Source organism: Balaenoptera physalus (assembly GCF_965194825.1).
Source record: "Balaenoptera physalus genome assembly, chromosome: 3".
Classification (NCBI taxonomy): domain Eukaryota; kingdom Metazoa; phylum Chordata; class Mammalia; order Artiodactyla; family Balaenopteridae; genus Balaenoptera; species Balaenoptera physalus.
The window spans coordinates 65,853,099-65,881,047 of NC_138890.1; the positions used below are offsets into that span (position 1 = coordinate 65,853,099).

Genomic DNA, 27,949 nt, shown 5'->3' on the forward strand with positions numbered 1-27,949 from the left:
CCCCGAAAAGTCCGCGCGCACCTCAGGCGCTGCAAGCGAACCCGGTCCGGGCCCGGGCGGTGTCCCGGGAGGGCCCAGGGGGCGGAGCTCGCGGGGCCGGGCTCGCTGGGTCGGGGCGGGTCTGCGCCGCCGCCGTCCGTGCCGCCCCGCCCTCGGCCCCGCTGCTTGCTCTGTTCCTCACGCTGCAGCCCCCGCCGTAGCCGCCGCGGAGCCCACTGCCACCGCTTCTGAGGTAGGCGCAGCGGAGAGGGGTCAGGCCCGTGACTGCGCCCCGAGTCGCGGGCCGGCCCCTGGGGAGTTGGGGGAGGAGATGGGATGGGGAGCGGGTGAGGGCAAGGGGCCCAGAGCCGGGCCGGGGCAGGGAGCGGGAGCGGCCCGCGAGGGCCTGGCGGGTCAGCGGCTGGCAGAGCAGGCCGCGCGGGGCGGGCGGGCGGCGAGCAGGCCCGGGCAAGGGAGCGGGTGGCCGGACATCCGGAGGCGCCTGCGGCTGGGGACCAAAGCCCGCGGGGACCTTCGGGCGGAAGGGCACGGGCCGCCGCGTGGAGGCCCGGCCCGCCGCAGGTCTAGGTGACCTTCCTTGGAGGCGATCTCTGGCCCTCGATCGCGCCAGTGCGGGTCGGGCAGGGACCCGCCCGCCACCTAAGCTCGCGGGGCTGGGCTCACGGACCTGTGCGGGCCACGCTGTCGCCTAGGGGATGAGCTCATGTGACGACCGTGGTCCCGCGCCCCCGGCCCTGCACGCCCTGTCGGGTCCACGCCCGAAGAAGCTGGCTCCCGGCACTGTCTGCGCCTGCCAGCACCTTCCGGGCGGAATGGGAGGCTGACAGTCGACTTAGGCCGCAGGGACCAGGGCCGGAGCTGGGGGCTGGGCAGAAGGTTAGGCCTTGGAAAAAGAGGTCCCGCGGGTAGTGATGTGGCCTTCTTGGCCTTAGGAGGGATTCCTGCCTGATTCGGTCGCTCATTCATTCACCAAATGCAGCGGTGCCTTCACAAAACTGCTTCCGAGCCCTTTGGATTTGAGGCACGCAGCATTAGTGATTTGTCCAAGGTCACACAGCCGGGAAGATACTAAGCCTCTGTTTTTTCATCTGTAGAATGGGAGCAATCATACCTCTCCTTCATTGGGTTTTTGGGAAGAAAATGAGTTGATTAACGTCAAACATTCAGAACAGTGCCTGGTAGGGAGAAGGTCTGGGCAGAAACCTTGACAATTACCCTTGAGGCTTTTAGGGGAGGATCTAGCCCATCCCCTGCAGACTATTTTGCTCCACGTGGTGCTCTGGAAAGGGTTCAATAAAGGTGGCCTCTGTTATTTTAAACATTATTATTAAGCATTTGTGTGCCAGGCATTAACTTTCAGGGTAATTCAAAAAACTTTTAAGATTACAGACAGACAGGGTCAGGCTGGAGCAGAAAGTTGAATGTGGGTTCAGACCTGGGCTAAGCCTAGGCCTGTTCCACCTGAGGCCCCCAGCCCCTGGACCAGCCTCCCTTCTCCAGAGGAGATAGGGAAATGAACACCTCCTTTGCCTAATGTGCTGTAGGCAAGGGCAGGGCAGACTGCCCAGGGTGTGCCTTCTTTCCACCCCAGCTCTGGATTGAGTTCCTACAGGGTCAGGCTTAAGCCTTATACAACTTTGTTTTCAGTGCGTGGGGTGGTGCCACCTGGCAATACTAGGTACTTGAGAAGGGTCTGTGGGGGTGAATGTACTCTTGCTGACAGAAAGATAGTTTTCACCATTCCAGCATGTGGCTTATAGTAGGTGCTCGTTAAGTATTTGTGGGATTATTGAATGGGTATATGTAGTGGCTGCAGGCCCAGACCATAGTCCCTCGATCTTGGACATCCTTTTTGAGGGACACACATCTCATTCACTTTCAGAAAATCGCCTTGCCTAGCAGAGAGTCACAAATAACTAAAGGACTACAGCGGTGTGTACAGCAGTGAGAGGCAGAACTCTTTCCTAATTTGAAATAATTGCTTTGAACATGTTATCCTCATTCTGTGACTTTCCAAGTCCTTTGGGAAACTTGTTGAACTGGTGTTTCTGGGCTTGCGGGGCTGGGGGTGACACTGGTGAAGGGGATTCTCCTAAAGCCCTTGGGCCTGGTGCCTCTTCCCTCTCTGATGGTGAGGGGGTCAATGGCTTCTACTGGAGTTGTGCTGGATAAAGTGCTTGACCCTGGGTATGGGGGGCTGCTCTCAGTCAATTAGTTTATTTCTGCTATTCTATAGGCAGGGGCTGTTTGTAGACAAACAGACGGGCTCAGGGGGACAATATAGTGAGGATTTGCCTTTGGGCCTCTGCCCCACTGGACAGTAGGCACACGTGGACAACCACCTCCAAGCTGGTGGTCATGGGGAACATTCACCGCCACCTTTACCAGTAAGGTGCTCCCAAAGTCCATTTTGCCCTTGATGGGATTTCTCAAGGTGTGACATCTTTGGTAAGAGAGAGGCATGTATGGCTGAGAGCCAGCCCAAGCCTGCAGGCAGCCCCTCAGGGTGCTCAGGGGCTCCCCTCTGGTTGCCACTGAGGAAAGGTGATCAGGTGATCAGCTGGGCCTGGGCACAATCCTCCATTTCACTGCCTGCTCTCAGAGGGGTGAGGGTAAGTGAGAATCTTAGCCCTTTACCCAGAACTCTGCTGGAAAGAGTCCTGGAGAGCTGATTGAGCTCATATAACACAGCTCTGACATGAGCCATAGGGTCTAGTTACAGGCCAAGTTACCTCCTTGTTCCTCAGTTTCTCCACTATAAGTGTGATCGTCATTATTACAGTCATTCTTTATTGAGGGCCTGCCCAGCACTCTCCTGGCTGGTTGACATATGTATTATGACGTTGAATCCACTGTCCTCCAAGCCCTGGGAGAGAGGTACTGTTGTTTCCATTTCACGGGTCAGGAGACTTGAGCACAGAGTGGTGAGGTAACGATCCCAAGGTCACACAGCTCAGCAGGAATGGGGTTGGGATTCAGGGCCTGGACTGGCTAGCTCCAGTGCTGATGCTTTCACACTGCACTTGCCACTCCAAGGGGCCACTGTGAGCAGCTAATAGATTTGAGTGCCTTTTGAAAGGTAGAATTTGCTATTCAGAGTGGAACTGTTACTCTTTTACACTGACCAGAGGGCGCATGTGCATGGCTGGGTGTGGTCTAGCTGTCAGTGGACAGCAGTCAGTGGAGTTACCCTGTTTGTTGCGAGGACAGTGGCACAGGGTGTTTATCAGGAGAAGGGTCAGTTTTCCGTGGGATGAGGTAGGAGGCATTCTTCCAGGACCTGGCTGGACAATATTCAGCTAAACAATACCTCATTATGGTTGGGGAGAACTCTGGACCCTGTGGTTCAGGGTGACCTTTCAGCAACCTGCACAGCAGCTATAATTATGATAAGAAATATATAAAATGAAAATCTGTAATAAGTTCTATCTGTGTTTGTTACATATTTACTGGGTACCAGCCACTGTACTAAGTGCTTTGTACTAGCAATCTCATTCAGTCCTCAGAATGATGCTGAGTCAGGGACTCTTTTCCTGTACTGGAACTGAAGAAAAATGAGGGGCAGATAGGTTGTGACTTGCCCAAGATCTCATAACAAGAGAGTGGTGGAGTAGGATTGGAACTCAGGTCTGCTGGACTCCCGAGTCTACCTGCCCAAGCACTGTCTATTTTATCTCCACTGGGTCAAGCCAGGCAGCGAGCAGGAGCCCTAGGTGCACCTGGGATCCAGACCTTGGCATGCTGCCTGCCAGCCCAGGTCTTCTCCTCTTGATGGGTGGGTGGGCAGGCAGGGTGTCCCCAAGTCAGTGCATTCTCTTGAGGCTTGTGGAAGGCTGTGCCGGTGGTGGCCCACCTCCCAGGGTGTTTTAAAATAGAAGCAATACCTGGAAAGCCCAGCTGCCCTGTGTGAGACATTCGTGGAAGGGGGTGGGAGGACAGATGCACTGAGAGGACAGACCTACCAGAGTCTGGAGTGGATCTGGAGGGGCAAACAAAGAATATCCAGAATAATGGATTGTGGTTACACTACCACTTACTGAGCCCGGGCATTGGCTTTGCCAGCATCCTGGAGATCCAACCAGGGCCATTCTCCTGGGCTGCCACTTCTGGTGAGAAAGTGTGGGGTAGGGGTGTAGGGAGGCTCCTGATGGTGTTGGCCTCACATATTGGCTTTCGGAACAGCTCTGGCCTCCTGCTGGGGAAGTTGCTTTTCCTGTTCTCCAGAGTTAGGAGTAGTTGCTTTTGCTCTAATCCCTGGCTGGTCTGATGCCCCTCTTATAGGCTGGCCCAGTTCTGCCCTGACAGACTGCCTAGAATGGTGTTAGAAATAGCAGAGCCAAAGGCTTTCCTACAATTCTCCCTTCCTAAGGGGAACCCGAGATGGTGATGGTGAAGGCGATGACTGCTGTGTTGGTTGGGGTCCTTGCAGGAGTCAGATGTTCACTCCCATGGGTTAATTAAAGAAAGCATGATGAAGGGATCGTTTGCAAAGGTATGGGCAGAGTATGGGGGACCTGACAAGGGGTGTGGGCCCCTGGGTCCTTTAGAACAAGGAGGGGGTCCTTTGGCAGGAGCTGTGGCGTTGGTTAGAGGAAAGTCACTGCCCACCTGAGGACCAACAGGGAGGGAGCCTGGGGGATGAATACCCCAATTGCACTCTCCCATCTTCTGCTGGTGCCCCCTATTTGCTGAGCCCAACCCATAGCCCACTGAAAACAGTGCATAATGATCAGCTCTTGGGGCATAGAGCAGGATGGAGGAGGAAGGTGGATCTGGAGGGGCAAACAAAGAATATCCAGATTAATGGATTGTGGTTACACTACCACTTATTGAGTACTCACTGTGTGTCAGACATTTCTGCATGCTCTATCTATTTTCCTTACTTAATCCTTGCAGCCACAGTGGTAGAAAGGCACTATTGTTAGCCCCATTTTATAGATGAGCAAAATGAGACCCTAGGAGTATAAGTGACTTGTCCAGAGTCACACAGCTAGAACCTCTGCCAGGCTCATAGCCCCTTCCATTCGTCATTGTGCCCTGCTACCTGGGTACTCGGATGGGTGGAGAAATGCCATGGCAGGGTGGCTCTTGGTGTTTAGGTCCTAGCCCAGTTATACCCTTGCCATTAAGAATGTTTTCTGTTGACCCACTGGGTGTTCCCTGTGTTCAGAAAACTTTTCCTCTCAACTGTTCCTGACTGAGCCGTTTGGACCCATGGCCACCCTGCTCTCTGTCTCAGCCATTGCAATGGTTGTTGGCTTTCTGAGAGCACCGAGGCTCCCCTGCCTGGATCCTTCTGAGGGAGCTTCTGCAGAGAAAAGAACATGCTTCAAAGTGGGGGTTCTGGGGGTGCTTGGTGCGGGGAGCCAGCCCACTCTTCTCAGTGGCCTCTGAGGGCTGCCCTGCCTGTGCGATAGGCAGTGAAAGACAGAGGGAGGAAGGAGACTTTTGAAAAAGTGCCTCAGGCGACTCTCATGCACACTGAAGTTAGGGAGCTCTGCCCTACTCCTACCTTCTGGGCAGGGTGGCCAAAGCCATCAATGGTCACCTGAGGGTAGAATGTACCCCCCACAGGCCTTACCTGTTAACCCTGCCACCTCGGTGTGATTTGAATCTGTTCTTGGAACCAGTATAGACACGTTGATGGTTTTCCCTTTTGGCACCTCTGCTGCAGTAGCCTTTTGGAATGTGACTTGTGGCATCATGAATGCAGTGTGGCTTAATTTTGAACACATTCGTTAGGTTTTTAAATTTTCTGTCCTTAGTTTAAAAAAAAATTATCAAGTACACAAACAACTTAAGTGATTAAGTAAAATCAAAAATGAAAATCCTATTTTAGCTTCACTGCTTTCCTAAACCCCCTTTCCTTTCTAGAAGCAGCTCCAAGGCAGCCACAGTTTACAGGTTAGCTCATGTCCTTCCCTTTCACGTGCTTTTCCATCCATTCACAAATGTGGAACATATAAAGATGCATATGTAAAAAGGTTTTCCTCCAATCACATGGAATTATTCATTTTCTGTGGCTTGCTCTTTTTCATTGAACTATTATCATAGGTAGCTTTCTATGCCACCACGTAGAAATCCACCTCATTCTTTTTGATTACCACATGGTATTCCTTAGTTTGCAAGCACCTTAATTTTTATTCATTTGTTTCCCTATTGGTGGACATTTAGGTTGCTTCTGGGTTTTGTGTTAAAAATAACCCTGCGGTGAGCATCCTCCTGTATATATCTTTGGGTGCCTTGGGTGCCACTGTGAGTGTGTTCCTAGCAGTAGAATTGCCGCTAGAGTTACTGCGTGTTCATTTAGGCACTGCCCACCAATGGGCTCCTCAGGGGCTGTACTGTACGTAGTATTCCTACTTGGGGAGAATGGGAGTGATCATTTTCCACGCCAACAGTAGATATTGTCATTTACATTTTTGCGAATCCATTGGTTGAGTGAGCTGCCCAAACACAGATGTGTCAGCCTTTCTAATGTGGCTCTCTGAGGCCCTTTTAATAAAGGTCCATGCTTGGTTCTGATGTCAGAAGTGGCAGTACTCTCTTCTGAAGGCGCTTGGTTGGTCTCCTCAGCTTGAGTTCAGCTCCTCCTTAGGCCATTGTGGCCGTGGGACATGCTAGTTGTGCGTCTCCCCCCCATCCCTGGTGGTGCCGCAGTTTCCCTGTAGAGGGAGCTCCTGCCTACTGGTTACATTGTCATTTGCTTAGTCCCTATTGTCGGATACTAAGTTTCCTTTTTTTTTCTACTGTAAAAATACTTTGATGCTCACTGCACATTTACTTATTAGACAGTGCTGTCAGAATACCCTGCTTCATGCTCAGCCTCTAGAAGCTGAGTTTCTTCTTTTTTTTTCCTTTTTTATTGAGGTAAATTGGTTTATAACATTGTGTTTCATGTATACAACCTTATATTTCTACTTCTGTGTGCTCACCACCAAAACTTTCCATGGGTTTCCATCCATCACTATATCAATCCCTTTACCCATTCCCACCCCCTCCCCTCCTTTTCCTTTCTGGTAACCATTACTCTGTTTTCTGTATCTATGTGTTTGTTTTGGTTTGTTCATTTATTTTGTTTTTTGTTTCTTTATATTCCATATATGAGTGAAATCACAGGGAATTTGTCTTCTCCCTCTGATTTATTTCATTTAGCATAATACCCTCAAGGTCCATCCATGTTGTCACAAATGGTCAGATTTCATCTTTTTTTTTTTTTTTTAATGGCTGAGTAGTATTCCAGTGTGTGTGTATGTGTGTGTGTGTGTGTGTGTGTGTGTGCATTATCCAGTATTATCCATTATCCATTCATTCGTTGGTGGTCTCTTAGGTTGTTTCCATTTTTTGGCTATTGTAAATAATGCTGTGACGAGCATAGGAGTTCACATGTCTTTGTGAATTAGTGTTTTCATATTCTTTAGATAAATACCCAGAAGTGGAATTGCTGGCTCATATGATAGTTCTAGTCTTAATTTTTTGAAGAATACTGTTTTCCGTAGTGGCTATACCAGTTTACATTCTCACCAACAGCGTATGAGGCTTCCCTTTTCTGAAGACACGTGGGGTGGATGCTGCAGAGACAGATGGGGAGTGAGTTGGAGCTGATCGAGGTGGCGGAAGGGGCCAGGACCAGGGTTCAGTCTCCAGGTCAGTGCAGGCAGGGTGTTAAGTGAGAAAGCAGAATGCTGATTCTCTCCCCATCTAGTCCTGGCCTGAGAAAGCATGGATGGCAATCATTGTGTTTACATTAAAATTGTTTTTGAAGCAGGTACTGAGAACTGTGCTGGGTGCTGTTTGCAGTTGTAGGAAAGCTGAGCTTCTCAGAGAGGCAGAGCTGCTTCAGTCCTGTCAGATAAGTGCAGCAGGAGACGAGAGGTGGGGAAAGAGGAAGACTCCATGAAAAGCAAAAGGGGAAGCTACAGCCACACAGCCTTTGGTGAAGGGGAGTCAGCGTCTTGCCCCCCTTGGTGGGTGTTCCCTCAGGGCCAGGAGCGGGTTTGGCTCCACTCAGCTCGTGGCTCCTGTGCATCTTCCCTGCCAGCCACTGCGCTGGGGATGCAAGCAGAGCCTGGCCTTATGTGAGCTCCCTCTGCCATCCCACCTCCCTTGTCCTTGCATGGTAATCTCCTCAGTGGCCACTTTAGGGTGATTTTTGCTGTGGGTGGAGTGTGTTTTGACAGGTGGCTTTGCTTTTCAGTTTTGGGGATTAGGGATAAGCAGGGGCATTTGGGGAGCATTAAATGATGAGTGTTCTGACTTTTTCCTGAGGGATGGACGAGTCCAGATCTGAAAGCCACGTGTGCCTGGTGAGGCGGGTCCTGGATCCAGGGGCGGGTACTCGGGAAGGCCTTGACCTCTGAGGTACAGGAGGTCTTAGCTGACCCGGAGATATTGCCACTGGACTGCTCTCCCTGTCACCCGGCTGGGGCTGAGTTTGTGGCCCAGCTGGGAAGGGGACAGCACTGAAGAGAGGTGTTCTGTCCACTGATAACTGTTAGCAATTGGTGTGTGTGTGGAGAATGTCCTGGGCCCTTTGCTGAGATGTTTTGCACATTTCCTTGGGGCTCTGTTACCTCAGCCTTCAGTCCAGGGTTGTTTCATTGCTTCTCCTGGGAGGGGCCCGGGCCCATCTGTGGCTGGGGCGTGTGCCTAAGGCAGGGGGTATTTCTGGAGGACCTGGTGGATGGTTTCCTGGTTTGTCCCTGGGGTGGGTGTGCCTATGGGGTTCATTTGGGGTGGAAGGGGAGAGGGGAGGGAGCCTTGAAAGAGCCAGTGGGAGCAGCCTGAAATGGTTCTTCCACCGTGTTCTTTATGCCCTGATCCTAATGGGGACTGAGTTGCCCATGGTTCCAGCCTGATCATGTGTGAGAAATACAATAATAACAGCAACAAAAATAGGATCGCGTAAACAGCTTACTGGGCTGCTCCTCTCTGCTCTTACACAAAAGGGAGCTGGGACAGAATTAGCAAAACCTCTGAAAAAAGTAAAATAGGACCAGGACCACAGTTTTATAATTTAAAATTGTGGAAGTTTATAGTTTTTTAACATTATACTCATTGGTTTTTTGGGCTCCCCGCAATGTCTTTGAAGTTGAGGCTTTGGTCAGGATGCAACTTCCAGTTGTGATATTGTTCCCCTGAGATCACTTGCACCACTTTTCACTGGGTTCCCATTTAACCAGGAATATGCCCTGTGGGTGTTAATTTGTGTGACTACATTTATATGTGACTTTAGGTGAGGTGTATGCAGTTTGGTAATTTAAGTATACTGTATTTAAAATGGATGGAACCATCCTCGGGTTAATTGAATTTCTGGCTAATTGAGGCTAACAATTTTAGATGGAGAAGATGCAGAAGATGGTGCTTTCTCGCATTCCCCTCTCCTCCTGGGTGCAGCACAGAGTGTGTGCTGTCCGGATTAGGGTTTTAATTCTGTGTACACAGTGTGTCAGTGCAGAGCCTCCCAGCAGCGCAGTGTGGTCCTTAGGGCAAGGACTATTTGAAGTTCTTGCCTTCCTTGAACAGCGAGGTGTTTAATAAATGCTTGTTGACTGACTTAGTGATGTGCATCAATCCCAAGTAGTACTTTGATAGTTGGTTTTAAAAGTAAAGTCACATTGAAGCTCAATAGGTGTTTATTTGAATTAAATTTGGGGGGGATGTGGTTGCATTTCCTTCCATGTGAAGAATTGCCTAGTTAGGTAGGTAGGTTTTACTGTTTTCTCTATGAGGAATATGATACTCTAAAAGTGGGTTCCTGTAGAATGCAAAAGTTTTGTGAAAAGTTGGGTCCATTCTGACACATAGTAGGTACTCCATAAATATTTGTTGAATGAATGAAATCAGAACTGTATAGAAAATATGTTGCCATGAAAAGCTCTGATTTCTCTTCAGTGTATTTAATGCCCTAGCAGTCGATATTTTGTAAGATGTGTTTTATTGGCAAGAGTTCTGCAGTTCAGTAAAGTAGCTGGCTTATGGGACTGTGTCTGTGCCAATGAATTCATTTAGCAAATATTGACTGACTCCTACCGTATTCTGGGCCTGTGCTCAGTCCTGGGGATGCCTAGGAGAAGAGGTCCAAAGTCAGGCTGGTCTGCTGTCAATAAAAACTTACGGGGTGTTTCAAGCTCTGGCCACAGAAAGAAGCAGGAGATAGCACAGGCTCCTTTGTCCACACCTGGGGGAATAAGGTACCTGGAACTCAGTGCTGATGATTTTTATTGGTGGAAAACTAATATCCATAATTACCAATGTGTTTATTCTGGTGGTTCTTTTATTATAGCAGAAGATGGCTGTGCCTCCCACGTATGCTGATCTTGGCAAATCTGCCAGGGATGTCTTTACCAAGGGCTATGGTGAGTGTTGCATGGAGTGGCCTTTCAGCTCAGAAACTGGGTTGGCATGTTTGGTATTTCACCCCTTACAGTTTGAGAGACTTGGGTCAGTCAGCTCTCAGAAACTTCATGTCAGGGAAAAAAGATAAGCCTTCTATGGCTAGTGAAGCAGTTTTGGTTGTGCACCCAGTACGGGTAGGCTTGTGAATTGCTGCAGACAAGTGGACATTCTTGTTTCCTCTCCTAGGCGGGAGCAGGTCTGTGGATGCTGCTGCAGTGGAGTGCGGCTTCTAAATTTAGAGCTCGTCCTTAGGCATGTGCCCACGCTGTCATGCACCCTTTTCTCAGACTCCACTGGGAGTGCAGGTGGGGCCTGTGTCTGTTCTGCCTGCCACTGTTCCATGGCAGCCGGGCTCCACACACAGAGAGGCAGGCAGCAGTGGAGACCGGTGCCCTCTGCACTCATCTCATTTTTATTGATTTATTTTTCGCTGCATTGTGTCTTAGTTGTGGTGCGAGGGGCTTAGTTGCCCCGCAGCATGTGGGATCTTAGTTCCCCCACCAGGGATCGAACTCTCATCCCTTGAATTGGAAGGTGGATTCTTTACCACTGGACCACCAGGGAAGTCCCTCATCTCATTTTTAAACAACCTAAGGGAGGCAGAGATGCTGCTCTTGAGTTAGTTATTTAACGTATTAACAGTTACCATGTTCTTTCTTTAGGGTTTGGCTTAATAAAACTTGATTTGAAAACAAAATCTGAAAATGGACTGGTAAGTTGTCTGCCTATATGGAGCGTGGGTATTTATTGTAGATCAATAAATAACAGATAACTTCCGTCTGGGTGGCAAACAAAGGGACTTTTCTGATTGTGGCAGCTTGTGGTTGTCACATTCATTGCATCCTCTGTGGCATGGGTGGTCCAGGGGAACCATGTGACTAGGTCCCCAATTCAGCAGCTGTTAATACTCATAGGAATATGGGGCAGGCCTCAGTTTTATTTTTCCTCATGTTTCTTATTTCAAAATTGACCTGTGTTCCATACCACATAATTATTGAAAAAAAACCCCAAATCTTAGTAAGCCCTTTTAGATTGTGAATTGTTGGAAGGAAGAAGTTTTGGGTAGAATTACTGCAATGTCAGCTTTAGCTCAAAGCTTTTTGTCTGTATGAGCCTGGAGGTAGGACAGAAGGAGAATTGCCTTCCTGTCTAGACTAAAGAGTTACAGGGGAGGAAGGAAGCTTTCTCCTGATAAAGAATTCCCTGAAAGAGGCCTTTAATTAGCAGACTCCATCTGTACTTCAGATATCTAACTGAACTATAGAATGAGCTTTTGCACCCATGCATTCAGGGTCTCACCTCTTGCATAAAGGAAAGTACAGTCCATTTAGGGGTGGAGCAATGCAGAATGAAGTGCTGGCATGCAGGCTGTGACTGTCTTCTTTAAAGGAATTTACAAGCTCAGGTTCAGCCAACACCGAGACCACCAAAGTGACGGGCAGTCTGGAAACCAAGTACAGATGGACCGAATATGGTCTGACGTTTACGGAGAAATGGAACACTGACAACACACTAGGCACGGAGATTACTGTGGAAGATCAGGTAATGGTCACCTGTGAAAAGACACAGTTTTATTAAGTGACACTGGCCACCTGTCTTGTGACTAAACCTGTTGGTGAATTTCTTTTCTGTTCAGCTTGCACATGGCCTGAAGCTGACCTTCGATTCATCCTTCTCACCAAACACTGGGTAAGAATATCATCTGTTTTCTCCATAAGGACCTTTAGTGGTGTTTTACAGTAAGATTTAAGACTCATTCTGTGCTGTTTGTTGTTGTCCTCCTGGCCTCAGCTGTGGAGGCTGCAGGATTTCTGGTCCAGTAATGCTCCATTCCATGTGAGTGAGGCTGCTGGTAATGTAAGTGGCTAAGGCTCTAGGGCAGCAGGCAGTGTTTGGAAGCAAGGGCTGTTGGTCACTGTTTCCAGCCCCATTTTTCATGCTGGAGGGCCTTTTCCCCAGCTTCCTACTTAGGGACACTGAGAGTGTGTGGGCTTAATTGCAAGGTGGCTCCTGAGACTGCACTTTCCTGCTTTAGGCCCTCTAGCCACAGACAGATTAGGCTTGCTGGTTATTGGGCACATCAGGAGGCAAGAGGGCATGTTGATCTGCCTCAGCTCCTGGTGTTTTTCAAAGTGGCTAGAGGGAGTCAGTCTCTTCTAGAACACACTGTTGTTTTTTTCCACTCAGAGCAGTGGGTCTCCTAGGCCTGGGAAGGTTGTTTTGCACACTGATGACAAGGCCAAGGGCATGTATTGAATTTCATTTCTTAGTTTTTTTAGTTTTTAAAAATTGTGGGGACTTCCCTGGCAGTCAGTCCAGTGGTTAAAACTCCACACTCCCAGTGCAGGGGGCACAGGTTCAGTCCCTGGTGGGGGAAGATCCTGCATGCTGTGTGGTGCAGCCAAAAATAAAATTTGTGGTAGAATACACATAAAATTTACCGTCTCAACCATCTTTAAGTCTTTATTTTTCATGACTCTGACACTTTCAAAGATGATTGGCCAATTTTTTTGTAGAATCCTTTGATTTGGATTTGTCTGATGTTTTCTCATGGTTAAACTCAGGTTATTTATTTTTGATAGCTGTAGATAGGATGTTGTGTTCTGTCCATCTTGGTACATGACATCAGGGGGTATATATCAATGTGCCTCATTACTGGTGACGTTACTTCCGTCACTTGATTAAAGTGGCGTTTGCTGGATTTCTCTGTAAAGGTACTTTTTTGCTCTTTATAATTAACAAGTATCTTGTGGGGAGATGCTTTGAGACCATGCAAATATTCTAATTTTTATACTTTGACTCACAAATATTAGCATCCATTGGTGATTCTTGCCTGCAACAATTATGTTTGGCAAATGGTGAATTTCTTCCTTTTTTTCTTTTTAATTTATTTTTTTTATATGTTATTTATTTTTGGCCATGTTGGGTCTTCGTTGCTGCACGCAGGCTTTCTCTAGTTGCGACGAGTCGGGGGGCTTATTGAGGTGGCTTCTCGTTGTGGAGTACGGTCTCTAGGTGCGCAGGCTTCAGTAGTTGCAGCACGTGGGCTTCAGTAGTTGTGGCATGCGGGCTCCGTAGTTGTGGCTCACGGGCTCTAGAGCGCAGGCTCAGTAGTTGTGGTGCACGGGCTTAGTTGCTCTGTGGCATGTGGGATCTTCCTGGACCAGGGCTCGAACCCGTGTCTGCTGCCTTGGCAGGCGGATTGTTAACCTCTGCGCCACCAGGGAAGTCCCCCAAATGGTGAATTTCTATTCCCATCATTCCTTCTACATTTATTAATTGGGATTTTACTGAAAGGAAGAGCTCTTCCTTCTCCACCTTTTATTTATTTGATCAGTTATCTGTATCAGTATGGATTCTTGGACATTTATTTTATTCTATGGATTGTAATCCATTACTATATTTTGTTACTCATATGTCCCAGATACGGCCACTGGGAGCCTTCAAGTTGACATCCTGTGTGCTTTTGACAAGCCCCTGTCATTTTTTTGGAGCACTTCTTCAGAAAGTGTACTTGTTCTTCCCTAGTCCTGCTATCAGCTATTTCTCTGAGGAGCCTTTGTTCCTTTTATTGAAGAATGGAGTTTAGAAACTAAGACTGTGGGCACAAGATGTACTCATTGCTACTGGGTATTTGAGGAGAGTTTTGATGACTCGATGGAGATTGGAAATGAAAGCTGGCTTTCCAAAGTGTCTGAGGGGTACAGCCTGGGAAGGTATCCTGGCTTCCTTTAAGGAGCTAAGCATATACCACATTTGGATGAAGCTGCAGACAGACCTCATCAGGGGACTGGCACCCACACTGAGTACCTACCACAGATAAAGCCAGCTTGTTAACCACAGATTAAGAGTATACCTCTCTCAGGTGCTGTCAAATTAGCACCATTATTTAAATAGCTTTAAAAAATCCCAATAATATTTGAAAGAGGAAAAGCTCCAAAGGCATAGAATGCTGCCTTAGAGCCAAGCCTGGAGAGAAACCTAGTCACTGCCCCACCAGTGCCCGTTCCCTGGGGACCTGGTGCCTCTGGCCAGAATCCAGTGGGGTGGCGTGTGGAGGCAGTGTGTAACTGTCCAGTGTGGATTGTGCACACCACTGGTCAGAGGCCCTGGTACAGGTGTCACATTTTGTGTCAGCAGCAGCATTTTACCCAGTGGTTAAAAGATGCCTGATTTTTACACGTCTTGATTTCCCCTTCTTTCTAAATGTCAGCCTCTGAGCAGCTGTTTTTTTCATCAATCATCCTACCCTGCTTGGTGCCAACTGGATACTTGGTCATAACCCAGGTTTCTTCCTCTAAAGAGCTGGCAGACCAAAATAGGTTTATTTTAAGTTTTTCTTATTGAGAGGTAGTTTGTCACTCCTTTCCTTCAAAGCTTGCAAAAATGCACAGAAGCAGCTTGAACAGAAGTTGTAAGTTTCATTGTCACTAGGGAAGGGTGTTAACTTTATTTTCACCTATGACCTCTGAAATTCCGACTCATTGGAACTTGGAGTGTTTAATCTTTAAATTTTTTATTATGGAAAATTTCAAACGAATTTTGAACGAATGCAGAAAAGTATATTATACCTTCATCATGGTCTCATCACCCAGCTTTAATAATTATCAACCCATGGCCAATCATGTTTTATTTATACATCCATAATCAACCCTTCCCACCCTCAGATTATTTTGAAGTAAATAACAGATATCACATACTTTCATCTGTATATATTTTCATATGTATCTTTAAATAAGTTTCCTTTTAAAAAAAAGCATAACCACAGTATCATTACATTGTGAAAACTAATCATAATTTCTTAATATTGTCAAGCCTAGTCTCTTCAAATTTACATGATTTCATGAAAATTTTTTAGAGAATCAAAAATTGTCCATGCAAAATTGTAAAAATTGGTTCATATGGCTCCTAAATCTTAGTTTTTAGCTTCTTCTTCTGTTTTTATTCCCCTTGCAATTTATTTGTTAAAACTAGATCATTTGTCTTCTAGAATTATATATAGAGTAAATTTTGCTGTTTGCATTCTGTGGTGTTGTTTAACTTGTTCCCCTGTCCCCCACATTTCCTGTTAATTGCTAAGTCTAGAGGCTTCATCACATTTAGATTCCATTTTGGGGGGTGCTGAAATCTGCTTCCATAGAGATGCGCACAGAAGGCCTGGTTTTCTCTTTGTATGTTAGTGCCATTCATGATCTACTCATAAGGGGTTACAAATTCTTGATAATTCCACCTTTATCTTTCTTTCTTCATTTTTAGCTGGAATATTTCTATAAAGAGAAACTTATCAAATCTTTGTTTATCTTGAGATATAGTTAGTATAGGAAAGGTGGGATACATGTTTGATTCCTTTTTTATTTACTCTTTTCAAAATAACAAATTGATTCTCTAGTCCCTAAAGATGACCAATGTGTGTGTGTCTTGAGTGTCATTATGAGCTCATAGATTTAAACATTTGATGTGCTTCAGTCGCTGCTGATATTATTCTTGATGCTTATATTGTCTCATATTTGAAGCCCTTGGGAGCCTGTTTTTTTAAAAAATATATTTACATATTTATTTATTTGGCTGTGCTGGGTCTTAGTTGTGGCATGCGGGATCTTTTAGTTGCAGCATGCAGGCTCTTAGTTGTGGCATGTGGGATCTAGTTCCCTGAACAGGAATCGAACCTGGGCCCCCTGCATTGGGAGCATGGAGTCTTAACCGCTGGACCACCAGGGAAGTCCCTGTGGGAGCCTCTTCATCTTAGCTTTCAAGTCCTTTTGCTTCAACCTCAAAGTCTTTGATAGCTTTGCTAGATGCTTCAAGCTCGTCTTGCACCTTTCCTGCCCCAACCTGTAATCTGCAATTTTCTGAGGAGTGCTGGTTCCTTTTAGGAGGGAATGGTATTTAGGGCCCCCAGTTTGGGTGCTGGGGATGAAGCTTTAATCTCAGTGTGAATGAAGCTGGGCTGGACAGGGCTATGTGGTCCTTGAACCTTGAAGCATATCTGGTTTCTCCTGTGGTCTCTGCTGAGAATGTTTCTTGCTTTGGAAGATGTCCATTTTGCAGTTGAATGACAGAAACAATCAGGTGAAAATAGTCTAAATTATATTTGATAGATGTGATCTTGTCTCTAATGCTGACTTTTGGTAAAAGGCATTGTGATAATTTATTTGCAGGTGACATGACTCACTTGCCTCTCCTGAGAAATGTTGGGTCTTGAGTAATAGTCAAGGGAGGCGCTATCTGGCCGTGTATGCAAATCTGGGATCAGCAGACTAGACCTGGGATCTTGTCCAGTCCACCAGGGCTTCCGGGCTCCCTATGACTGCAGGGCCCCAGGTTCTACCTCACTATCCAGTTCTCTGAAATATATACTCATTGGGATCTTTTCCAGTCCACCAGGGCTTCCGGGCTCCCTATGACTGCAGGGCCCCAGGTTCTACCTCACTATCCAGTTCTCTGAAATATATACTCATTGGGATCTCATGGATACTGAATTAAAAGCTGTCTAACTGTTGTATTTACTTAGAAGGGATTTAGTATATGTTTCTTTACTAAGTGAGCCACAAAGTAAGAAGGTGACCATCTCATTAAAAGCTGCTGTTTAGATAGCTGCCTTCATGACAGATGTATCTTTTCCACAGACTTGGAAAATAGCAAAGATGCATCTGTTTCATAATTACATGGTGGTGCTCTGCGTAATGAATGCCTGTGTAGGCCACTACATTAAGCACAGGGAGAGGATAGTAAAAAATTACTTAGCGCTTCTTTTTCCAGCTTTTCTTGCCTGTGTTCTCACTTCATTATGGTGGTGTTTCTTCATTATTCTGGATTCCAGTTGAAGGGAGGTTGTGTTCTGCCCATTGTGGCACAGAAGTTGCTTAAGGGAGATCTGGGGCCCTGACTCTGCCTTCCTACCCCCCTATTCAAACGGGGATTATTATTTTTTTAAATTTGTGTCTCTTGGCATGCTTGTCGCAAGGTGAGTTAGCTTCTGATTTTAATACAATTTCTTTTCCTCCAGGAAAAAAAATGCTAAAATCAAGACAGGGTACAAGCGGGAACATATCAACCTGGGCTGTGACGTGGATTTCGACATTGCCGGGCCTTCCATCCGGGGTGCTCTGGTGCTGGGTTACGAGGGCTGGCTGGCTGGCTACCAGATGAATTTTGAGACCACGAAGTCTCGAGTGACCCAGAGCAACTTTGCAGTTGGCTACAAGACTGATGAGTTCCAGCTTCACACTAATGTGTAAGTGTATGTGAGTGTGTGCGGTCGGGGGATTGTTTACCACGATTTTTTGCTAAGCTTAATTTTTAATCACTGGGAAGTGAGTTTGTTGGAATCAGATGAGCCAAATGGCCTGCTAGTATTGTTCTTGTTTCCCACCTACCCGTTTCCTGAAGTGATGTAGGTTCTTCCTATTCTGTGAACAGTAAATGTTGTCCCTGGTACACACAGAATGGCTGATCACTTACGGCAAGGGCATGATGTCAGTCCACAGGAGTGTCCCTTCCCTGCAGCTTTATGGACATTGGAGGGCCTTTCGTTTTAGTTAACAAAATGGGGGTGGGGAGGTGTAGCTCTCTTTCTCTGTATACTGCCTGAGGACCAGCTTGCTGTGCTTTAATGAAATGTAGGCATGGGAGCCAAATTAGGAGTTGATTATCTCAGTTAAATACTGAGTGTCTTCTCTGCATGGCAGAACATTTAAAAGTTTATTAACTGGACAGTATCATGAAGGGAAGAGGAAATTACAGGGTAGGTAAGAGAGAGCCCTTTGTAATCAAACTTGAGGGTTGAAGCAGAGTGCTGATTTAGATTTAAGGGAGACAAATTTCATCCATGAAATCTCTGTAGACATGAAGAACTAATGCATGGTGCAAGCTGGGTACAAATTTACCAAATTTCTCTCTTTCCACTAGAGGTCACTAAAGAAGTGACTTTTAAAATTTAGAGACAAGTAAATGGTATTTGGGTCTAAACTAGTAACATTTCTATAATAAAAAGTTTTGAGGAATTTTTATAATTAATAAATTAATATAATACATTAATATAATAAATTAATAAAATTTGAGTCTTTTAAAACTAAAAAAATCACAAGAAAACTATGGAGATGGACAGCCCAGTGGTCGGGGGAGGGGAACAGGGAGGGTGTCACTTTGAAGGGGTGGCACAGGGGAGTTTGGTAGTGGGACTGTTCTGTATCCTGGCCACACGAGTCTTTGTATTAAAATTCATAGAAATGTATACTGAAAAAGGTCAAAAAAGATATGTAAATTTAAAAAAGGTAACATGCAAAAAAGCCATAGGAAAAATATCACATGCATAGAAGTGTTTTTTAATTGAGAATTTTGGCTGACATGGAAAGTGCTTCCTTGGTTTGGAATTGGGAACTTGCACCAGTTCCAGGAAGAGCAGTGACTTTTAGCTGTTTTACTTACCTGAGTTTCAAGATTTTTAATAAGTGGACATGATTTATTTTTGGAACTGGCATGGAAACAGCTGACACAGCTAATCTGGGTTGCCCTGGTCTTGCAGAGGCCCAGGTGTGGAACAGATGTTCTCTGTGCTTCATGTAGATGACTTTTTAAAAAAAATTAATTAATGTATTTATTTATTAATTTTTGGCTGCGTTGGGTCTTCGTTGCTGTGCGTGGGCTTTCTCTAGTTGGGGCAAGCGGGAGCTACTCTTCGTTGCGGTGTGCGGGCTTCTCATTGCAGCGGCTTCTCTTGTGGCGGAGCACGGGCTCTAGGTGCGTGGGCTTCAGTAGTTGTGGCACGTGGGCTCCGGTAGTTGTGGCTCACAGGCTCTAGAGCGCAGGCTCAGTAGTTGTGGTGCACGGGCTTAGTTTCTCCGCGGCATGTGGGATCTTCCTGGACCAGGGCTCAAACCCGTCTCCCCTGCATTGGCAGGTGGATTCTTGACCACTGCGCCACCAGGAAGCCCTAGATGATTTTTTTTACAACGAGTTCCTTTATGGTTTTAAGAGTTCAGTACAGGAAGGCAGTGTTGCTGGTTTTAGAATGTATTGAAAAATCTAATGTTTAAACACATTTAAGCCCAAGGAAATTTCCCCATTTGAGTTATACCACAGTCACTCAAAAATCTATTATTTTTGACAAGCTGCTGTTTTGTAGCATGCTCAGACTTTCTGAAGAAGTCAGGATTCTCTGTGAATCAGGTGGTATCTATGCTCTTCCTGTACTTTCTGGAAGCACAGTGTCTGTCTGGCTGAATTTCAGGGGAAAACTTAAGAATTTAGAATGTATTTAATGAGCATCTACTTTAGAGAGAGTGTATTAGTGAAGAGCAGAGTTTGCAATGAAACAGCAACAATTTATTCATGGGTTAGTGAGTTCTAAGCTCTTTGCTGGATTCCAAAGCATATGGGACCTGCCTTAATATAAGTTTCCAGTGCTATTTCCACTGGAGACACCCAAAATGATGAGGCAGAACTTTGACATTTTTTTTTTTTTAATTTCTTTATTTTATTTATTTTTGGCTGCATTGGATCTTCGTTGCTGCACGCTGTCTTTCTCTAGTTGCGGTGAGGGGGGCTACTCTTTGTTGCGGTGCGCGTGCTTCTCATTGCGGTGGCTTCTCTTGTTGCAGAGCACGGGCTCTAGGCGCGTGGGCTTCAGTAGTTGTGGCACGCGGGCTCAGTAGTTGTGGCTCGCGGGCTCTAGAGCGCAGGCTCAGTAGTTGTGGCGCATGGGCTTAGTTGCTCCGCGGCATGTGGGATCTTCCTGGACCAGGGCTCGAACCCGTGTCCCCTGCACTGGCAGGTGGATTCTTAACCACTGCGCCACCAGGGAAGCCCCCTGACGTTGTATTTTTATGTTAAAAATGTTAGGGTGGGGAAGGGGATATTCCCAGAGGCTGCGGTCAATACGGTGTGTTTGGAAGACAGGAAGGAGTTTGGCTTGCTGGGTTTCATTCCATTTTTGAAAGACAGAAACATTTTGTAATGTAACAAGTTGCTCCTTTTCAAATCTCACCAGGACCATAGATGTTGCAGCATGGGTCAATAGTATGCATAGGCCAGCGAGCCTGAATAATAGCTTAAGCTCTCTTGTAATTGCTGTTCCTCCTAGGGCCTGGGTCAGTTCTGGCTGTGCACCCTCAGCAGTGGATGCAGCTGCTGGTGCTAAGGGTTATAAGCTGCCTTCCGAGGAACATGAGTGGCCCAGACTTTCTTGCCATTTCTGGCTTTGTTCTCTCTTTCCGTTTTTATAATAGAGCATTTATAAAAGTAATAACCTTAGCAGCAGAAGAAAGAAATCACTCAGAATCCAGAATCCCAGTGCCCTAGTTACTGCTTTTATTGTAAAGATTAATGTGGAAGCAAACTTCAAGTTCCATGCAGCCTGAGTAGTTGACTGAGCTGCCTCTGGGTGTTCCCAGTGATGGCTGAGATAGCCTTTCCCTTCCTCTGAACCTTCCTGACCCTGGTGTCTGTGCCATTCCTATCAGGCTTGCCGTAATTTGGTGCCTGTTTTGTGATCAGTTGAGTCCATTTACAACATGCTTGTCCTCTGTTAGACTTGGTCAGCTCTGCCCAGCTCAGGTCGCCTTCCTGGGCTGCTTGGCATCGGTGCTGTGCTTATTTGCAGAAATGATGGGACAGAGTTTGGTGGCTCCATTTATCAGAAGGTGAATAAGAAGTTGGAGACTGCTGTTAATCTGGCCTGGACAGCAGGAAACAGTAACACTCGCTTCGGAATAGCAGCCAAGTACCAGATCGACCCTGACGCCTGCTTCTCGGTGGGTACCTGTGGAATCATGTATCTCTGAGACCTTACCCTGACCCTTAGGTTGGAATCCTTTTGGATTGATGGAGTTCCATGCTTTGGCTAGAGATTTTCTCACTGTGAAAGGGTTCACAATGAGTAAGACGATCATAGTAATAGTATGTACTATGGCTGCCAGGCACTGTATTGAGACCATTATATGTGGATTATTGTATTTAATTCTTATACAACCCATTTGAGATAGGTGCCTTTTTTTTTTTTTTTTTTTTTAAATTATCCCATCCATGTTTTCACAAATGAGGAACTGAAAGCTTAGAGTGGTTGAGTAACTTGCCCAAGTGTAGGCAGGTGGTAAGTGCTGGGGTTTGTGTTTGACCCAGGCTGCCTTGCTATGGAGCCTCCTTCTCTAACCAGTCCCTGGTCCATGCTGCAGACTGTAAAGGGGGTTACCTTGAGCTTGAAGGTTTTAAGTGTTCCTTTCCCCCTCAGTTTTCATTCTCTTGCCCAGCTCCTGTACTGCATATTAAGAAATCAGGCCCGGCATTGGGTGGTTGGCATCTTATTTTGCAGACCCTGTAGCATAGCTAATGGACCCTTGCGTTGCTGCACAGTTTTTGCATTAAGTCTCGTTGAGCTCATCTCTATTGTCACAGGGCACTGCCGGTTGTATCCTTTTTGGGGTGGAATGAGGAAATCTCATGTTGCAGGATGGTTTCTGGGCTGACTTGTGTAATTAACAGACAGCCTATTTTAAGTTTCCTGAAATAGGAACTGAATTTGGCTTCCTTAACGTTAGGCACTTTACAACAAAGGAAAAGGGGCCTTATTATTTGGAGGGCATGGGCAAAATTGAACATCTAGATGGGGCACTGACTGCCTGGAGGCCTACCTTCCTGTTTTCTCCTGTGGGAGATGCTGGGTCTAAAAACAGCATGTGAGCAGGAAAACACACACCCTGGTAGCTCTAGCTTTCGCCAGGACTCGGTGTTCTCACAGCTTGAGCTTGCTCTGCTCCTGACCTCTCCTTATTTCCCCAGAAAGGGGTCAGGGAGAGGCCCAGATTTCCCTACAACTCAGGCAGAAGAATAAGGGCAAAATTATTATCGACTCAACTGCTCTACTAATTATTAATCAGCATTCACTAAGTGCTGAGATTTAAGTGATTGGCTAGGTTATTGTTTTGCTCCAAAAATTCAGGCTTGTCAGTGCCAAATTTTTTTGATTTTTGCTTCTCTTTTTCATGAATAAAAAATTCGAACAATGTTCTGCCATTTAAAAAAACGCTTCAAAACCCCATCTGACATTTGGTCTGTTTTTCTTTATCCCAACAAATACAAGAAAGTCTTTTATGTCTCTGGCCATAAATAAAGGTGTCCTCACCTGTTATAACTTAAAAATACAGACCTACTATGTATAAATGGAATCGGGCACACATACTGTAAGGAATCAAATGTAAATAATAACTTCCTTTTACTTGAAAATTGTGTTGTTTCTTTGTGTTACCCTTCTGAGACCTAGTTCCTAAATTTGATATATTTCATATTGAATTTAATGAATCCTGTAAACAAAGTGGTCATGAAAAAAGAGAATTTGATACTGAAGTCCAGAGTTGGTTGATTAAAAAGCTCTTATTCAGTTTGGAGACAGAAGCGTGAAGTATTTAACATTTTCACTCTCTTATCTTTCCCTTGACTAGGCTAAAGTGAACAATTCCAGCCTGATAGGGTTAGGATATACTCAGACCCTAAAGCCAGGTATGTGTTGGTTGTGTGAAATTAGTTCACAATGGCACATTTTGTGCCATTAAAAAAGATGTGTTGCTGGTTTGCTGCTTTATGTTATTGCTTATAAAATGACTGTGTACTACATTGTAAATGAGTGTATATAAAGTTTTATAGTTGATTGTTTGTAAAGGAGTGCAGAGTCATTATAAAACGGTTGGTGAATAGGAGAAGTAGTAAGTAGGAGAAAAAAGGCCAAGGCTAACATGTATTACATTTTTGGTTATTTTCTTCCATTCTTTTTCCCAGTGTGTGCCTAATGCTTGATACTTATTTCCAGCAGGTTCTTAAAACCAGCCTATAAGTCATCCCCATTGTAAAACTGGTTTGTAGGTTTCCTCTGCACAGTTAGCCAGGCCAGTCCATAGTATGTTACAGCTACAGGAAATAATACCACCTTGGGGTTAGTTTGGTCAAACTGGGGCTTTGAACGCTGGAAATCTAAGATTAATGATGGCAGAAATTTCTAGAGAAAATAGCATTTAGTCGTGTGCGTGTGTGTTTGCATTTGTGTGCATGCTGTGATTGGGAGTGTAAGACCGTGGAGTCTGATTCATGGTTGGGGTTTCGTTTCAAGGGGCTTTTGCTAAAGAAATTTTCTGCATGGCGCTGATTATAGATTTTGTAGCGGGGATGATGAGAGGATGAAGGAAAGTGGATTTGGGTGAGCTGTGGAATAATCATTATTGTTGTACACGCTCATCCTAGGCTACCTAGTCATGAGTCGGGTGGTGCTGAGTAGCAGGGATTGAAGGGCCGTGTGGTTTTGCTGCTGCTGATCACACTCAGCTGGAACAGGTTCTGAATCGGGTGTGGTGTCACCAGTGTGCTTCAGCGATCCTCCATTTGCTAACCTTTCTTCTCTTTTCTTTCCTCCCTCTCGCCTCCTTTCCTCTCCCTGACTTCTCCCCCTGCAGGTATCAAACTGACACTGTCAGCTCTGCTGGATGGCAAGAATGTCAACGCTGGTGGCCACAAGCTTGGTCTAGGACTGGAGTTTCAAGCATAAATGAATACTGTACAATCGTTTAATTTTAAACTATTTTGCAGCATAGCTACCTTCAGAATTTAGTGTACCTTTTAATGTTGTATGTCTGGGATGCAAGTATCGCTAAATATCATGTTAGACTTCCAGGTTAAAGAAGATTCAGCTTTAGGGTGTTACCCTTTCAGAGGTACAGAAGAAACCCAATTTCAAAAAAGGTCCTTTCAGCTGTAGGCTTGAGGGGGAGCTTGCTGGCCCCTCTAGAGATGTCAGGGTTCTTTTTTACCTAGAAATGGCTGCAAGTGGAAGTTGATAATCTGCAGGCACTTTGTAATTTGTAAATTCGTATTGAGTAAATGAATGAAATTGTGACTTCCTGAGAATTGAACCTTGGTTTCCTACCCTGATTGAGGAGAGGCTGTTTGATGGTGTATACAAACTCATCTGAAAGGGACTTTTTTAGGCAGGGACTTTTTCCACCCCAATCCATCACCTCTTTTACACCAAAAGTAGTCTGCAGGGCGTGGTAGCTGTTTCTTTTGTGCCATTTTGGGGTGGAGAAGGTGGATGTGATGAAGCCAATAATTCAGGACTTAACTGTGTTTTTTCTCATGTTGTGTTTTTTTTTGCCCTTGCACCAGAGTATGAAATAGCTTCTAAGAGCTCCAGCTGCAAGCTGGGAAGAGTCTCTGTGACTGTAATCACATGGTGACAACACTCAGAATCTAAATTGAACTTCTGTTGCATTCTCGCCACTCAGTTTATTTTTTAGCAGTTTAATGGGTACATTTTAGAGTCTTCCATTTTGTGTGGAATTAGTTCCTCCCCTTCAAATGCTGTAATTAACATCACTTAAAATAAAACTTGAATAAAATATTGAAACCTTATCCTTCTTTTGTTGTCTTTATTAATAGAAGTGTAAACAAACAGGGCATATGTTTGGTCTTGTTCTTTGGCCCCTTGGTGTGGCTGTGTGTGTGTGTGTGTGTGTGTGTGTGTGTGTGTGTGTGATATTTTTAGTTTTCTATTGCTGCAGAACAAATTACCACAGATTTAGTGACTTAAAACAACACTTAATTATTTCACAGGTCTGTCGGTCTGAAGTCCAAGCACCGGGTGCCTGGGCTCTCTTAAGTTTCTCACGGTGCTGAAATTAGGATGTCAGCTGGACTGTGTTCTCATCTGAAGTTTGGGGTCCTCTTCCAGGCTCATATGGTTGTGGCAGAATTCACTTACTTTTAGTTGTAAGATAGTGGTTTCTGTTTCCTTGCTGGCCATCAGCTAGGGGCCACTTTCAGCAAATAGAGGCCACCTGCATTCCTTGCCATGTGGTGTCCTCCATCTTCAGAGCTGGAACAGAAAAATTTCACTGTCAAATCCTTCCCTACTTCAAGTCCTCCAGAAGAGCCCGAACACCTTTATAATTAAAAAAAAATTTGTTTTTAAAATTAAGCTATAATTGGCCTATAACATTATATTAGTTTCAGGTGTACAACATAATGATTTGATGTTTGTATATATTGTGAAATGATCACCACAATAAGCCCAGTTAACATCCATCACTGTACAGAATTGTTTTTTTCTTGGGATAAGAACTTTTAAGATCTACTCTCTTTGCAACTTTCAAATATATAACACAGTACAATTAATTATGGTCACCATGCTGTACATTACATCCCCATAACTTATTTATTTTATAAGCATTCCAGTCCTTTTAAGGGCTCACCTGATTAGGTCAGGTCCACTGAGGATAATCTCCCATTAAAGTCAACTGTCCACACATCATAACCTAATCACAGGAGTGATATCCCATCATATTCACAGATTCCTCCCACACTCAAGGGCAGGGGATCATATAAAGGCATGGGTCATTGGATATGGTTTCAGAATTCTGCCATATATAAAAAAATAACGGATTTCAAACGTTTACAAAGCATCAATAGAATAGTAACAACTCTGCATATACATTATCCAGCTTCATCAAATGTAGACATTTTCTTCTATTCAATGATAAATATTTTTAGGCAGAATTCCTTTTTATGGATGTTTGGAAGTGACAATTCCCAACAGGTATCAGATTTACTTATAGCATTTTGTGTAACTGGTCACCCCAAACCTGCTGCCCTCAGTATTTATTATACTGTCTTCATCAGGTTCATAAGGACCCACAGCTATTTCAAAGTTCACTTTATTAAATGTGTCCAGAGATTTTGGTGCATAATGGTTGTTGGGTACATCCAGTCAGAAGCCAGGTGCAGTATTGGTATTTTGAAATGTACAAAGGGCCCTCTGAGGGAATATTTTCCTCCCATTTACATATTTTCTGGTTGTTGCATGTAGCATGTCAGAGTATTGTGCAAAATGCCTTGAGTTCATGATATCTCACTAGTAAGAGAATTGAAATAATCTGGTATGGGGCCAAAGGAACAAAGTGGACAAAGAAGAGAGGATTGAAGGTGTGTTTATTACAGGAAAAAGGCCTGACTAAGTCTGAATCTCCCAACATGCAGAAGCTAGAACTGGGAGGCTAATTCGTTAAACTGAGTGATGGTTTCTGTACTCACAGAGGGAAAGCTCCAGGGGAACTTGGGAGGACTTTGTACCCTGGCTACCCTGGAAGTTTTGCAATAAGTGCACCATTCAGTCTATCTGGGCTTGTGGTGGGCTTAAGGAAATGAATAGATGAATGACCTCTTAGTTTTCTTAACAACACAGAGTTTGTGTGTTTTTGAGCGGTCACTAGCGCCAGATAAAATGTTAAGGGAAACCAGATTCAGGAGAACACAGGCTTTTCTCTCTTCAGAGGCAGCTCAACTGTCTCTGGGGGATAGCAGCGATCCTCTGAGGAAATCATGGAGACCAGAGTGGTGAAGCTGTGGGGTAAAATAAATGTCTTGCTTCATGCCATGCTGATTTTCCTGCAAATCAATCAAATGTAATTTTACGAGCTGAAGCCTATAGACATTAAGAAAACATTCACGGGCTCGCGCCCGTCTCTGGAGCTCATTTAAGCGGCCCTCTTTAAAAAAAAAAAAAAGAACACATTCACGGAACACACAGACCAAAGCATTGTGGCTAGGGCCCTAAGGGAACTTCCTGGAAGTTTCTAAATTTGCATTTTCATATTCTGGGGGGTTTAAGTTAAAAAAATTTAAAAGAAGCTTATTGTAGGAAATGTGGAAGCTGTTTGCACACCTCCTTCCTAGCCCACTTCCCTGCTTTTCCTCCATAATACCTTTACCATTGTATATAGTATGTATTTTACACTATAGTCTCCCTCACAGAAAAATAAATTCCACAAAGGTGGGGAGTTTGTTTTGTTCAGTGCTGTATATTGAAATATGGAGAGGTACTAAGTATTTGTTGAAGTAATAAATGATTACGGGGCAATGTTAAAAATAGAACACTTACCTAAAATTCCACCACCCACTCAACATTTATTTCCTTTGCCTTTTGTTTATTTTTGGTTGCATTGGGTCTTTGTTGCTGCACGCGGGCTTTCTCTAATTGCGGCGAGCAGGGGCTACTTTCTGTTGTGGTGCTCAGGCTTCTCATTGCGGTGGCTTCTCTTGTGGAGCACAGGCTCCCTGCGCGTGGGTTTCAGTATTTGTGGCTCATGGGCTCTAGAACGCAGGCTCAGTAGCTGTGGCACAGGGGTTTAGCTGCTCCGCGGCATGCGGGATCTTCCCGGACCAGGGCTCGAAGCTGTGTACCCTACATTGGCAGGCGGATTCTTAACCACTACGCCACCAGGGAAGCCCTCCTTTGCCTTTGGGAGGGGGAGGGCAGTTACTTCTCTTTTGGGATCAGTCTATTACACAGCTGGATATTCCTTCTAAAAATGTTCTAAAAGTTATTAGCTGTATAGTAGCCCATCACGTGGGAAGAAGGGGCTCGTTGTGACTCTCTTCACACCTTACACAATACATCCTTAGCTTGCAGCCAAGTTTCTCGTGCTTCCCTTTGCCCCAACTCTCGCTATCCCTCTCCCTCATTCCCGCTCCCAGAACCCCACTCCAGGCTGCCACGTCATCACGTTGGGACGTA

The 27,949-nt window shown here is 45.3% G+C and overlaps 1 protein-coding gene and 1 long non-coding RNA gene across 4 annotated transcripts; one reads left to right on the forward strand and one right to left on the reverse strand.

Moving 5' to 3' along the window:
• Positions 1 to 76: 76 nt before the first annotated feature.
• VDAC1 (voltage dependent anion channel 1) lies at positions 77 to 24,789 on the forward strand. 3 transcript variants are annotated; one of them, XM_082454798.1, is made up of 9 exons: positions 77 to 232; positions 10,286 to 10,358; positions 11,061 to 11,110; positions 11,788 to 11,940; positions 12,035 to 12,087; positions 17,405 to 17,632; positions 20,999 to 21,149; positions 22,833 to 22,890; positions 23,835 to 24,789. In XM_082454798.1, the coding sequence occupies exons 2-9, from the start codon at positions 10,292 to 10,294 to the stop codon at positions 23,924 to 23,926; spliced, it is 852 nt and encodes a 283-aa protein (XP_082310924.1). In that variant the 5' UTR covers positions 77 to 232; positions 10,286 to 10,291; the 3' UTR covers positions 23,927 to 24,789. The 3 variants fall into 3 exon arrangements, with proteins under 3 accessions (XP_082310924.1, XP_082310925.1, XP_082310926.1); XM_082454799.1 differs by having other exon boundaries at positions 117 to 232; positions 10,289 to 10,358; XM_082454800.1 differs by lacking the exon at positions 77 to 232 and adding an exon at positions 7,632 to 7,647.
• LOC309657419 lies at positions 23,982 to 27,910 on the reverse strand. Its single transcript, XR_014261805.1, has 2 exons — positions 27,314 to 27,910; positions 23,982 to 25,793 (listed from the first exon to the last, which is right to left on the reverse strand). It is a non-coding gene; the product is annotated as an uncharacterized lncRNA (long non-coding RNA).
• Positions 27,911 to 27,949: the final 39 nt, after the last annotated feature.

What these genes read in the sequence shown, in the direction of transcription:
- VDAC1 (XM_082454798.1), top strand. Translation starts at nt 10,292, where the DNA reads ATGGCTGTGCCTCCCACGTATGCTGATCTTGGCAAATCTGCCAGGGAT. An exon ending in CAAAATCTGAAAATGGACTG is followed by an intron (nt 11,111 to 11,787) that starts GTAAGTTGTCTG and finishes TCTTCTTTAAAG; the next exon opens with GAATTTACAAGCTCAGGTTC. An exon ending in TTCCAGCTTCACACTAATGT is followed by an intron (nt 17,633 to 20,998) that starts GTAAGTGTATGT and finishes GCTTATTTGCAG; the next exon opens with AAATGATGGGACAGAGTTTG.